The sequence below is a fragment of the Bombina bombina genome, chromosome 1 (assembly GCF_027579735.1).
Source record: "Bombina bombina isolate aBomBom1 chromosome 1, aBomBom1.pri, whole genome shotgun sequence".
Classification (NCBI taxonomy): Eukaryota; Metazoa; Chordata; class Amphibia; order Anura; family Bombinatoridae; genus Bombina; species Bombina bombina.
Window position 1 is genome coordinate 106897059 of NC_069499.1, and position 15169 is coordinate 106912227.

The 15169-nt window shown below is 38.5% G+C and overlaps 1 protein-coding gene across 1 annotated transcript in view; it reads right to left on the bottom strand.

Moving 5' to 3' along the window:
* TDP1 (tyrosyl-DNA phosphodiesterase 1) overlaps positions 1-15169 on the bottom strand; it is a 698490-nt gene that overhangs the window by 610712 nt on the left and 72609 nt on the right. Inside the window, exons 4-5 of the mRNA XM_053697569.1 lie at positions 11016-11071; positions 9761-9857 (exon numbers count right to left, since the gene is read on the bottom strand). Of these exons, the coding sequence (XP_053553544.1) occupies positions 9761-9857; positions 11016-11071 (153 nt within the window). The remainder of the gene's footprint in view (positions 1-9760; positions 9858-11015; positions 11072-15169) is intronic.

Here is a 15169-nt window from a genome sequence, read left to right on the forward strand (position 1 = left end):
TGCTAACAATGTAGTACTTAAAGGGACAGTAAAGTCAAAATTAAACATTAATAATTCAGGTAGAGCATGCAATTTTATACAACTTTCCAATTTGCTTTGTTCTCCTCTGTTAAAGCACAAACATAGATAGTCTGATAGGAGTTTAGTAGTCTATGGCAGCAGTCAGGGTAAATAAAATGCTTTTTAAGGAAAAACTAAAGATAGTTTCTATTTAAGATATATTATAACCCAGAAGTTATTCATCCTGAAATATAGATTAGTTTGTATTATATAGCAAGATGCGGTGTATTCATGTATGTCATGTTTTGTTTTGATAAAAAATTCCATTAATCCATTCACAATGTCGTGCTCTCCCAGAGGTCTCTGTCAGATTATTTTGGACAATATTTCTATATTATCACATATTAGTGCTTTTGTAGTTCTCAAAACTATGAATTTGTGTCTGCAGAAATAACATTCTCCTTATTCACAGCAAAGATGTATAAAATTAACATACAGAGTTGATAAATAGACTTTAAAGGGGTATAATCATGAAAGATTAACATTTGGTTTCAGATGGAGCACACGATTTTCCGATTTGCTTCTATTATCAGATATGCTTCATTCTCTTGGAATCCTTTGCTGAAGGAGAGCAATGGTCTCCTGGGATCTAGCTAAATACATTGGGTGAGACAGTGACAAGCAGTTAGCTCACAGTAGTGCATTGCTTCTGAGCCTACCTATGTATGCTTTTCAACAAGGGATACAACAAAACAAAGCAAATTAGATAAGAGAAGTCAATTTTAAAATTGTTAAACATTGCATGTTCTTTCTGCATCATAAAAGTTTAACTTTACTGACCCTTTAATGCCACTGCTCGCCTGCAAAATCTATTTACACAGAATCAATCCATACTAAGTTTCAAGTAGCTCCCTGAATAGATGATTGTTTAAAACGTTATAGATCTGCACAAGGACCTAAGTGTGAGAAGGGAGGGGTAACATTAAAACAAATATAATGTTATTGTTTTAGTTAAATAAAACCATTTCAATTGTTATTATTAATGTTATCATTATTTTTCTCCTTCCAATAAAATACAGGTGAAAAGTTGATCAAATATGATTAACCTATTAAACTGGAGATAGTTCACCTTCAAATAATTTAATTCATTTCAATGATCTATCTAGGCATAGGTATATAACCAAATCGGTAATGGTCTGATATAACTGGAAAAAATAATCTGAAAAAGTATTCTAAAAATGAAAACCATGATTTAAATCGATTTAAAAATCGGTCTTACTGACTAGTGATTTAAATTGTGATTAAAATCATGATTGAAATCAATCTGATTTAATTCAAATCCACCCTGGCAGCAGTTTCTGCAACATTGTATAACACTGTAATAAATAATGTTGCAAACACAGCTGCCAGATGGCTAAAGACACGTGCACTCTCCTGAGCTCACCAATGATTACTCTTTAACAAAGGATACCAAGAGAACAAATCAAAATTGATCATAGAAGTAAATTGGAGATTTGTTTAAAAATGTCATGCTCTATCCAGTCAAATTACGTTTCATTTTGACTTTACTGTCCCTTTAAATTATGGATATATAATTATACCTATATAGGGCCAGATAAAAAGTTGAGCACAAAATATTGCTTCCACGAAAGTATTACAAGTGAGGTGCACTGACACATTGTGCTAACGAGAGCGCACTTCAATAGGCTCCAATGGGAGCATCGTTCTCATGCTGTCATATATATATATATATATATATATATATATACACATACATACATATATATTTATGTGTTAATATGTGTATATACACATACATTTATATGTATAGAATCATATACATATATATTTAAAAGGAACAACATAGTCCCCATACACCGCAATGTAAAGGCACTTTTCACTGCCGTTTTTTTTTTTTTCTAAAACCCGATTCCCGCCAACTTTAGCCCCTTATAACTGGTTCATGCAGTTACTTTAATAAAAAATAAAGATTATTTTTTTATTTTTTTAATAAAGAACAGTACTCTGAAATATGGGGGCAATTGGGGGACATTTAAAAAAATGAACCAGAGGGCTAACCTCTGGTTAATTTTTCTGAGCGCTAATTGCTACCACAAGCTTGTGGTAGCAATAACCAGCCTCTTGTAATTGCTGGTTATTTATTGCGCACCTGTTAACAGGTGAATTTGCCCATTTAAGGGTCGCGCAATAAATTAGTGCTCCACTTGTAATCTGGCCCATAATTAAAGTGATGGTAAACCCAAGCGTATAACAAACAATCTTCTTTCCTTACAGATAGGGTGAATTTAACCCCTTAACAACCAGCGCCCTACCATGTACAATGCTGGTTGTTAAGCCCTTGGGCCTCTCTCTGCTGCGATCTCGCTAAAAGTAGCGAGATTGCGCTGTTTCTGCTTGCCCAGTGCAGAAATAGACGGGCAGCGGTACCGATGCAGAGAGGGCCACTCTACGACCCTCTCTGCATCGGGCAGCAGTGGTGACGATCGTTGGTGGTGTGGGAGGGTTAGGAGGGATACAGCCCATTGCTGGAGGGGGACGGAAGCAGGTGGGACCGCTACGCTACAGAAAGAAAAACACACTAACAGTGACATGGAGGGGGAGATCCTATGGTGGAAGTGGGGATTAGAGGGGATATGATCTTGGAGAGGGAGGGTTTAAATGAGGGAGGGGGGAGGGTTGCAGCTACACTACAGAAAAAAATGTTTGTTTGTTTTGTTTTTTTAATAAAATAAACTAAAAAAATATAGCAAACTATGTACTGGCAGACATCTGCCAGTACCTAAGATATCAGAAATCATTTAGGGGGAGGGATTAGAGAGCTTTTTGGGAGGTGGAAAGGTAAGGGGATAATCCTACACTGAAGAAAAAAAAAAAGAAGTGTAAAACTGCATACTGGCAGACTTTTTGCCAGTACTTAAGATGGGGGTGATCATTGGGGGGTGGGAGGAGGGAAGAGAGCTGTTTGAAAGGGATCAGGTAGGGATCAGGGGTGGGAAGTGTCAAGTGGAAGGGTAAGCTCTACACTAAAGCTAAAATTAACTTTATAAGCTACCTGATTAACCCCTTCACTGCTGGACATAATACAAGCGTGGTGCGCCGCTGCAATTAGTTGCCTTCTAATTACCAAAAAACAATAGTAAAGCCATATATGTCTGCTATTTCTCAACAAAAGGGATCCCAGAAAAGCATTTACAACCATTTGTGCCATAATTACACAAGCTGTTTGTAAATAATATCAATGAGAAACCTAAAGTTTATGAAAAAGTTACCGTTTTTTTTTTTATTTGATCACATTTGGCAGTAAAAACAGAATTTATGCTTACCTGATAAATTACTTTCTCCAACGGTGTGTCCGGTCCACGGCGTCATCCTTACTTGTGGGATATTCTCCTCCCCAACAGGAAATGGCAAAGAGTCCCAGCAAAGCTGGTCACATGATCCCTCCTAGGCTCCGCCCACCCCAGTCATTCGACCAACGGACAGGAGGAAATATATATAGGAGAAACCATATGATACCGTGGTGACTGTAGTTAGAGAAAATAATTCATCAGACCTGATTAAAAAACCAGGGCGGGCCGTGGACCGGACACACCGTTGGAGAAAGTAATTTATCAGGTAAGCATAAATTCTGTTTTCTCCAACATAGGCTGTGTCCGGTCCACGGCGTCATCCTTACTTGTGGGAACCAATACCAAAGCTTTAGGACACGGATGAAGGGAGGGAGCAAATCAGGTCACCTAAATGGAAGGCACCACGGCTTGCAAAACCTTTCTCCCAAAAATAGCCTCCGAAGAAGCAAAAGTATCAAATTTGTAAAATTTGGCAAAAGTGTGCAGTGAAGACCAAGTCGCTGCCTTACATATCTGGTCAACAGAAGCCTCGTTCTTGAAGGCCCATGTGGAAGCCACAGCCCTAGTGGAGTGAGCTGTGATTCTTTCAGGAGGCTGCCGTCCGGCAGTCTCATAAGCCAATCGGATAATGCTTTTAAGCCAAAAAGAAAGAGAGGTAGAAGTCGCTTTTTGACCTCTCCTTTTACCAGAATAAACAACAAACAAGGAAGATGTTTGTCTGAAATCTTTGGTAGCCTCTAAATAGAATTTTAGAGCACGGACTACGTCCAAATTGTGTAACAAACGTTCCTTTTTTGAAACTGGATTCGGACACAAAGAAGGTACAACTATCTCCTGGTTAATATTTTTGTTGGAAACAACTTTCGGAAGAAAACCAGGCTTAGTACGCAAAACCACCTTATCTGCATGGAACACCAGATAGGGCGGAGAACACTGCAGAGCAGATAACTCTGAAACTCTTCTAGCAGAAGAAATTGCAACTTTCCAAGATAATAACTTAATATCTACGGAATGTAAGGGTTCAAACGGAACCCCTTGAAGAACTGAAAGAACTAGATTTAAACTCCAGGGAGGAGTCAAAGGTCTATAGACAGGCTTGATCCTAACCAGAGCCTGAACAAATGCTTGAACATCTGGCATAGCTGCCAGTCGTTTGTGTAGTAGGACAGATAAAGCAGAAATCTGTCCCTTAAGAGAACTTGCAGATAATCCTTTCTCCAAACCTTCTTGTAGAAAGGATAGAATCTTAGGAATCCTTATCTTGTTCCATGGCAATCCTTTGGATTCACACCAAACAGATATATTTTTTCCATATTTTATGGTAAATTTTTCTAGTTACAGGCTTTCTAGCCTGAATCAGAGTATCTATTACAGAATCTGAAAACCCACGCTTTGATAAAATCAAGCGTTCAATCTCCAAGCCGTCAGCTGGAGGGAAACCAGATTCGGATGTTCGAATGGACCTTGAACAAGAAGGTCCTGTCTCAAAGGTAGCTTCCATGGTGGAGCCGATGACATATTCACCAGGTCTGCATACCAAGTCCTGCGTGGCCACGCAGGAGCTATCAAGATCACCGAAGCCCTCTCCTGATTGATCCTGGCTACCAGCCTGGGAATGAGAGGAAACGGTGGGAATACATAAGCTAGGTTGAAGGTCCAAGGTGCTACTAGTGCATCTACTAGAGTCGCCTTGGGATCCCTGGATCTGGACCCGTAGCAAGGAACCTTGAAGTTCTGACGAGACGCCATCAGATCCATGTCTGGAATGCCCCATAATTGAGTTATTTGGGCAAAGATTTCCGGATGGAGTTCCCACTCCCCCGGATGGAATGTCTGACGACTCAGAAAATCCGCTTCCCAATTTTCCACTCCTGGGATGTGGATTGCAGACAAGTGGCAGGAGTGATCCTCCGCCCATTGAATTATTTTGGTCACTTCTTCCATCGCCAGGGAACTCCTTGTTCCCCCCTGATGATTGATATATGCAACAGTCGTCATGTTGTCTGATTGAAACCTTATGAATTTGGCCTTTGCTAGTTGAGGCCAAGCTTTGAGAGCATTGAATATCGCTCTCAGTTCCAGAATGTTTATCGGGAGAAGAGATTCTTCCCGAGACCATAGACCCTGAGCTTTCAGGGGTTCCCAGACCGCGCCCCAGCCCACCAGGCTGGCGTCGGTCGTGACAATGACCCACTCTGGTCTGCGGAAGCTCATTCCCTGTGACAGATTGTCCAGGGTCAGCCACCAACGGAGTGAATCTCTGGTCTTTTGATCTACTTGAATCGTCGGATACAAGTCTGTATAATCCCCATTCCACTGTCTGAGCATGCACAGTTGTAATGGTCTTAGATGAATTCGTGCAAAAGGAACTATGTCCATTGCTGCAACCATCAATCCTATTACTTCCATGCACTGCGCTATGGAAGGACGAAGAACAGAATGAAGTACTTGACAAGAGCTTAGAATTTTTGATTTTCTGACCTCTGTCAGCAAAATCCTCATTTCTAAGGAATCTATTATTGTTCCCAAGAAGGGAACTCTTGTTGACGGGGACAGAGAACTTTTTTCTTTGTTCACCTTCCATCCGTGAGATCTGAGAAAGGCTAGGACGATGTCCGTATGAGCCTTTGCTTTTGACAGAGACGACGCTTGAATCAGGATGTCGTCCAAGTAAGGTACTACTGCAATGCCCCTTGGTCTTAGAACCGCTAGAAGGGACCCTAGTACCTTTGTGAAAATCCTTGGAGCAGTGGCTAATCCGAATGGAAGTGTCACAAACTGGTAATGCTTGTCCAGAAAAGCGAACCTTAGGAACTGATGATGTTCCTCGTGGATAGGAATATGTAGGTACGCGTCCTTTAAATCCACGGTAGTCATAAATTGATTTTCCTGGATAGTAGGTAGGATCGTTCGAATAGTTTCCATTTTGAACGATGGAACCTTGGGAAATTTGTTTAGGATCTTGAGATCCAAAATTGGTCTGAATGTTTGCTCTTTTTTGGGAACTATGAACAGGTTGGAATAAAAACCCATCCCTTGTTCTCTTATTGGAACTGGATGAATCACTCCCATCTTTAACAGGTCTTCTACACAATGTAAGAATGCCTGTCTTTTTATTTGGTTTGAAGATAATTGAGACCTGTGGAACCTTCCCCTTGGGGGTAGTTCCTTGAATTCCAGGAGATAACCTTGAGAAACTATTTCTAGCGCCCAAGGATCCTGAACATCTCTTGCCCAAGCCTGAGCAAAGAGAGAAAGTCTGCCCCCCACCAGATCCGGTCCCGGATAGGGGGCCATCCCTTCATGCTGTTTTGGTAGCAGTGGTAGGCTTCTTGGCCTGCTTACCCTTGTTCCAGCCTTGCATTGGTCTCCAGGCTGGTTTGGGTTGTGAAGTATTACCCTCTTGCTTAGAGGATGTAGAATTAGAGGCTGGTCCGTTTCTGCGAAAGGGACGAAAATTAGGCTTATTTTTAGCCTTAAAAGACCTATCCTGTGGGAGGGCGTGGCCCTTTCCCCCAGTGATGTCTGAAATAATCTCTTTCAAATCAGGTCCAAATAATGTTTTACCCTTGAAAGGAATGTTAAGCAATTTTGTCTTGGAAGACACATCCGCTGACCAAGACTTTAGCCAAAGCGCTCTGCGCGCCACGATAGCAAACCCTGAATTTTTCGCGCTAATCTAGCTAATTGCAAAGCGGCATCTAAAATAAAAGAGTTAGCCAATTTAAGTGCTTGAACTCTGTCCATAACCTCCTCATACGAAGATTCTTTATTGAGCGACTTTTCTAGTTCCTCGAACCAGAAACACGCTGCCGTAGTGACAGGAACAATGCATGAAATTGGTTGTAGAAGGTAACCTTGCTGAACAAAAATCTTTTTAAGCAAACCCTCTAATTTTTTATCCATAGGATCTTTGAAAGCACAACTATCTTCGATAGGAATAGTAGTGCGTTTGTTTAGAGTAGAAACCGCCCCCTCGACCTTGGGGACTGTCTGCCATAAGTCCTTTCTGGGGTCGACTATAGGAAATAATTTCTTAAATATAGGGGGGGGGGGACAAAAGGTATGCCGGGCCTTTCCCACTCCTTATTTACTATGTCCGCCACCCGCTTGGGTATAGGAAAAGCGTCTGGGGGCACCGGAACCTCTAGGAACTTGTCCATCTTACATAACTTCTCTGGAATGACCAAATTGTCACAATCATCCAGAGTAGATAATACCTCCTTAAGCAGTGCGCGGAGATGTTCTAATTTAAATTTAAATGTCACAACATCAGGTTCAGCTTGATGAGAAATCTTTCCTGAATCTGAAATTTCTCCCTCAGACAAAACCTCCCTCATGGCCCCTTCAGATTGGTGTGAGGGTATGACAGAACAATTATCATCAGCGTCCTCTTGCTCTTCAGTGTTTAAAACAGAGCAATCGCGCTTTCTCTGATAAGTAGGCATTTTGGATAAAATATTTGCTATAGAGTTATCCATTACAGCCGTTAATTGTTGCATGGTAATAAGTATTGGCGCACTAGATGTACTAGGGGCCTCCTGTGTGGGCAAAACTGGTGTAGACACAGAAGGGGATGATGTAGTATCATGTTTACTCCCCTCATTTGAGGAATCATCTTGGGCAATATCATTATCTGTGGCATTACTGTCCTTACTTTGTTTGGACACTATGGCACAATTATCACATAAATTTAAATGGGGAGACACATTTGCATTCATACATATAGAACATAGCTTATCTGATGGTACAGACATGTTAAACAGGCTTAAACTTGTCAACAAAGCACAAAAAACGTTTTAAAATAAAACCGTTACTGTCACTTTAAATTTCAAACTGAAAACACTTTATTACTGAATATGTGAAAAAGTATGAAGGAATTGTTCAAAATTCACCAAAATTTCACCACAGTGTCTTAAAGCATTAAAAGTATTGCACACCCAATTTCAGAGCTTTAACCCTTAAATTAAAGGAACCGGAGCCGTTTTTACATTTAACCCCTATACAGTCCCAGCTATATGCTTTGCTGAGACCCAACCAAGCCCAGAGGGGAATACGATACCAAATGATGCCTTCTATAAGCTTTTTCAGTGATTCTTAGCACCTCACACATGCATCTGCATGCCTTGCTCTCCAAAAACAACTGCGCATTAGTGGCGCGAAAATGAGGCTCTGTCTATAACTAGAAAAGGCCCCCATCTGAAAAAGGTGTCCAACACAGTGCCTGCCGTTTTTCTAAACAATCCCCAAGATTATAACAACCATTAATAGTTAGAATCTGTATAATATGCCTAGTAAAGCAATCGTTTTAGCCCAGAAAAATGTCTACCAGTTTTTTAAGCCCTTTTGAAGCCCTTTATTCTTTTATTTAACTAAGAAAATGGCTTACCGGTCCCCATGAGGGGAAATGACAGCCTTCCAGCATTACATGGTCTTGTTAGAAATATGGCTAGTCATACCTTAAGCAGAAAAGTCTGCTAACTGTTTCCCCCAACTGAAGTTACTTCATCTCAACAGTCCTGTGTGGAAACAGCAATCGATTTTAGTAACTTCTGCTAAAATCATCTTCCTCTTACAAACAGAAATCTTCATCTTTTTTCTGTTTCAGAGTAAATAGTACATACCAGCACTATTTTAAAATAACAAACACTTGATAGAAGAATAAAAACTACATTTAAACACCAAAAAACTCTTAACCATCTCCGTGGAGATGTTGCCTGTGCAACGGCAAAGAGAATGACTGGGGTGGGCGGAGCCTAGGAGGGATCATGTGACCAGCTTTGCTGGGACTCTTTGCCATTTCCTGTTGGGGAGGAGAATATCCCACAAGTAAGGATGACGCCGTGGACCGGACACACCTATGTTGGAGAAATGGTGGCATGGAACATTCCAAAATGGGCCTAGATCAATATTTCAGTTGTCTACTAAAAAAATATATATAGTTTTGATAGGTAAATATAGAAAATGCTTTATTTCTGTTTAAATGTAGTGATGGCAAAAATGCTAAAAATGCTCTGGTCTTTTGGGGAAATCTTAGTCTGAACTGACCGGTTCGTAGGGGGTTAACATTATTTTTTACAAAACGATGAGAGAAACTAATGTTTAATTTTTAGTGATGGTAAATCCTAGCGTTTGTTATACGCTTGGATTTACCATTACTTTAATAAATAAATGACTTTAATGTCTACCAAACTACACACCCAGATTACAGCAACTTGGGCCTTGTGAATTAGGCATTCAGACTTGTAGCAGATCTATCTAGGTAAAGTGAGCACGGGATAATCTGGATTCTCCACTTACTTCACTGAAAATGTAGCCATTTATGTTACACATCACAAATGCTAAACAATACATTTAGGTCACATGATATCAGGTCACCTCTGTAATACCTGGCACAAGCGGATATTTTCATAAGGATGGGCTTCCTCGTGCAGCCTGGCCTTTGATTCACGTTTTTCTCCGTGGACAATCAACAACGGTTTAGTCCTATCAACAATCAAGAGTCAAAAGATATAAATGTAGATTCAGGTACTATACAGATTTTACTTCAATTATGGTGACTGATACATAAACCAAAATACAAGATTCATATTGCTTAGGTACAGGCACTTGCTTCTGCACAAATAAAATGTTTATAGTATTTAAAGGGATATCAAACCCACATTTTTTCTTTCTTTCATGATTCAGACAGATCATGCAATTTTAAGCAAATTTCTTAAAGGGACAGTCAAGTCCAAAAAAATATTTCAGGATTCAGATAGGGCATGTCATTTTAAACAACTTTCCAATTTACTTTTGTCACCAATTTTGCTTTGTTCTCTTGGTATTCTTAGTTGAAAGCTAAACCTAGGAGGTTGATATGCCAATTTCTTAGACCTTGAAGGCCGCCTCTAAACTAAATGCATTTTGACAGTTTTTCACCACTAGAGGGCATAAGATCATGCGTTTCATATAGATAACATTGAGCTCATGCACATGAATTTACCATGGAGACAGCTCTGATTGGCTAAAATGCAAGTCTGTCAAAAGAACTGAAATAAGGGGGCAGCTGCTGAGGCTTAGATACAAGGTAATTACAGAGGTAAAACGTGTATAATTATAACTGTGTCGGTTATGCAAAACTGGGGAATTGGTAATTATCTTTTAAAACAACAAAAAATCTAGTGTTGACAGTCACTTTAATTTACCCCTTTTTTAATTTTTCTTTGATCTCTTGGTATCTTTATTTGAAAAAAACAGAATGTAAGCTTAGGAGCCGGACCATTTTTGGTTAAGCACCTTGGTAGCGCTTGCTGTTTGGTGGCTTACATTCCTTCTTTTTTTAAAAAAAGATGCCAACAGAACGAAGAAAAACTGATAATAGGAGTAAACTAGTAAGGTGCTTAAAACTGCCTGCTCTATCTGAATCATGAAAGAAAAAAGTTGGGTTTCATATCCCTTTAACATCCCTTTTTTTCAAAGAAATATAGAATATTTCAGATTTCCATGCTCTGCTCTTGACATAACAATTCTCCAGTTCACAAAAGAAAAGGAACTGTACCTAAAACTAAATAAGAAGTAGTATATAATGTCAAACTTAGCCAGGACCAATAACAATCCCTGACATGGCGACTGCGATTAACCATAAAGCTATACAGGGCTCACCGAAACTCCTCAGGATACTGTTTTACAAGCCATGGTATATCTATGCAGTAGTTGAACTATTAAAACAAAAAGAAAAGAGAAATTAATAATGTGGCAACTATAATTTTAATAGAAATATATTAATATGAAATCACAAAGTGAACATTCGGCAAATCTCTGCTCCATCTAAAAGAGATTGTTTAAAAATGTATTTCAAAACAGTTAAAAAAAAAAAAAACCCAGATGTTCGTGTACTGAAAACAACTATATGGAGTTGTCACGGTCAGCCAATAAGCAGTCCCGGTACTAAATTACACATAATCATACACTTCCCGTTAGTTTTACGGTTACATTTAAACAGGTTTTACTTAAACCTTTTTTCACCAAAATAAATACATAAAAATATCTGCTCTTTCATATGCATGATGGGGGGAAAAAACTAGTATAACAATAAATGGTGAGAGACAGCACCTTTTCAAACAGGGGCACAGGAAAGGGTTAGCCAAACCCCAATGTCAATCTCAAAAAAGGTAATTTTCCAGCCTCCAGTAGATTTTAAAAGACCTTTATTAGTTTCTTACAGGGTCCATTATAACAACGACGTTTCAAACCTATACCAGGTTCTTAATCATGTTTATAGAATAGTGTACAGGTGTGTCTTTTATACCTGTCCATTTCCTATAAGATTACACAACAGTGCCATCATGTGGTCAAAATTTAAAATTACAAGTGATAAATAAAAATCTTCAGTTATACAACTTCTTATACATCTCAAATTAAATTTTTAAGTTAGTTGCCATGAGATTTCAAGTCATTGAACAAGTTGACAGACCCAGGAGGGGAGGTGACAGGGACCAATTGCTTAAAAGAAGGGAGATGTTTTGGATTAATAAGTTAAATACTATGATACCTGAAGGTCTGAATAAAGAATTTGAATGGTCATTATTTTTTTAATTGATAATTGTAGCATTTATCTGTAGTAGCAAATTTGATTCCAATTTTTTATGTGTATAGGTTTTATTTGTAGATGTATTAGTATTTGGTTTTAATGTTGCATGTGATAAACATACATAAAAATCAAGAAGAAGATGGCAACTAACTTAAAAATTTAATTTGAGATGTATAAGAAGTTGTATAACTGAAGATTTTTATTTATCACTTGTAATTTTAAATTTTGACCACATGATGGCACTGTTGTGTAATCTTATAGGAAATGGACAGGTATAAAAGACACACCTGTACACTATTCTATAAACATGATTAAGAACCTGGTATAGGTTTGAAACGTCGTTGTTATAATGGACCCTGTAAGAAACTAATAAAGGTCTTTTAAAATCTACTGGAGGCTGGAAAATTACCTTTTTTGGGAAAAAACTAGTAACATATCCCTTTAGAGCAAAAGATTTTAAATATTGCTTAAAAGTCGTCGATGATTTTGGAAGCCCAATTGAAAAAAAAGGTACAGAGCTTTTACAACCCTCAAGCACTTCATTGTACATGCAAAATTGGTGGTTTGAATCATCTTACTGCTTAGCAAAGGCAACGCCTCACTATGGCAAATTATAAAATATACAATGTTGTATTAGTTACTTTTAATGAAAGCCTCATCTGCTCATATACTTTGTACCAGCACATTCTAGGTAATCACCGGTGCAGAATATTAAAGGGATAGGAAAGTAAAAATTTAAGTAAATGTAAAGTTTCATCAAGTAGTGCCCGGTTTTTAAAAGCAGGGGCACTTTCATTGATGAAACTTTACATTGCACGATATTTGTAGAAATACTTTCCTCTTCGTCTTGAAAGCCGCTCCAGCGCTTCGTCAGCCCGTTGCAAGCCTCTTCATACGTCAGCAATGACGATTCCAGCATCCTCCAATCACGGCTTCCCCCCGGGGGAAGCATTGCCTAAAGCAACGCCGTGATTGGAGGAAGGCCGGGATCGTCATTTCTGACGTAGGAAGTGGCTTACGACAGGCGGGGGAAGCGTCATCATCAGCGATCCGGCTTTCAAGGCGAAGAGGTAAGTATTTCTACAAATATGGTGCAATGTAAAGTTTCATCATTGAAAGTGCCCCTGTTTTTAATAGTATCTTTAAAAACCGGGCACTACTTGATGAAACTTTACATTCACTTTAAATTTGCAGCATTCAGATAGAGAATGTAATTTTAAGACACTCGTAAATTCACTTCTATTTTCAAATGTGCTTCATTCTCTTGGCATCCCTTGTTGAAAAAGAATACGAACATATCCTACACTAGTAGGAGCTAGTTGCTGATTGGTGCCTGCACACATTTGTCTCTTGTAATTGGCTAACTAGACTTGTTCAGTTAGCTGCAAGTAGTGCAATGTTTTTCCTTCAGCAAAGGATAACAAGAGAATGAAGAGAAATTTGATAATATAATTCAATTGGAAAGTTTGTTTAAAATTGTTTCTTCTATCCAAATCATGAAAGAAAATTTTGGGGTTTCCTGTCCCTTTAAAGGGACACTGAACCCTATTTTTTTCTTTCGTGATTCAGATAGAGCATGCACCTATTATCATTTTTTCTTCGTTCTCTTGCTATGTTTATTTGAAAAATAAGGCATCTAAGCTTTTTTTTTAGTTCAAAACTCTGGACAGCATTTTTTTTTATTGGTGGATGAATTTATCCACCAATCAGCAAGAACAACCCAGGTTGTTCACCAGAAATGGGCCAACATCTAAACTAACATTCTTGCATTTCAAATAAAGATACCAAGAGAATTAAGAAAATGTCATAATAGGAGTAAATTAGAAAGTTGCTTAAAATGTCATGCTCTATCTGAATCACAAAAGAAAAAATTTGGGGTCAGTGTCCCTTTAACTTCTACAGGCTAATAACAGACAAATTATCTGAACACACTTTGCAATACAAAGGCTTCTGATTGGTGCGCACAAACTACACACACGCTTTAGATAAAATGTCCCTATATACAGTTGTATGTCTCTTTTACTCTAAAGAACTGCTGTCTTGCTGTTCAAATTAAATAACGTTACAAACCACTACTCCGTTTCTTACATCATGAGTAGAATGAACTTAGCTACCAAGTAGAGTTGGTCACAGGCTGCACTTGGGATTTCTTAGGTAAAGCTACACGGCTGGGAACAAGTGGGGAGAAAACACTTCTGGGTTACCAAAGAGAATTCTGTTTAGGTTAAGCTAGATATGGATGTCTGTCCCTGCCCCATGTATCCAATTAGCAAGGCCTGTTTTTGCTTCTCTATACGTTTTATTAAAGGTATACCAAACCCAAATGCAATTTTAAGCACCATTCTAATTTACTCCTATTATAAAAAATTTCTTCGTTCTCTTGGTGCCATTATTTGAAAAAGCAAGAATGTCAGCTTAGAAGCCGGCCCATTTTTGGTTCAGCACCTGGGTAGTGCAAACTGATTGATGGCTACATTTAGACACCAATTAGCAAGTGCTACCCAGGTCCTAAACCAAAAAATGGGACTCCTCCTAAGCTGACATTCTTGCTTTTTCAAATAAAGTCACCAAAAGAACGAAGAAAAATTGATAATAGGAGTACATTAGAAAGTTTCTTAAAATAGCATGCTCATTCTGAATCATGAAAGTTTAATTTGGACTAGACTATGCCTTTAATTTTGACTTTACTTTTCTCTTTTATACAAAGAGGCTTGCTGAAGAATGTAGAGACATTCTTAATTCTACAGCATGCAGAGATACAGATGAAATGTGAAGTTCACAAAATGCTCAATGTTTACATCTAATAATATTTATCAGTTAGCAAATCTCTGTGTTTCTCTGTGATCCTAAACACACTCCAGCTACTTTTATATTTGCACAAGTCAGTGAAGGAATGTCCATATATATTTGTAGAATCCTCTAAAAATCAGGAGCCAGAAACATGTAATTAGCTGCAGTTCATGGCTCAAACACTGGGCTACGCAGCTGTTAGAGTGAATTTAACATCCCAGAACAAACAACCAAAAACATTTTAGACAATAATAAAACTACAAAATATACTATTTATTCCTAAAAGGGAGTGGAGATTACATAAATCATCTTGGGATTGTAATATAAAACGTTTATGTGTAGCAGAAAAACTCAGCAATATACTGTAATTATCTATTAACCCTGAATTTTCCACTACACCCTTTCCTAATTGTGGGTTTTCCACGTCAGAGAATTG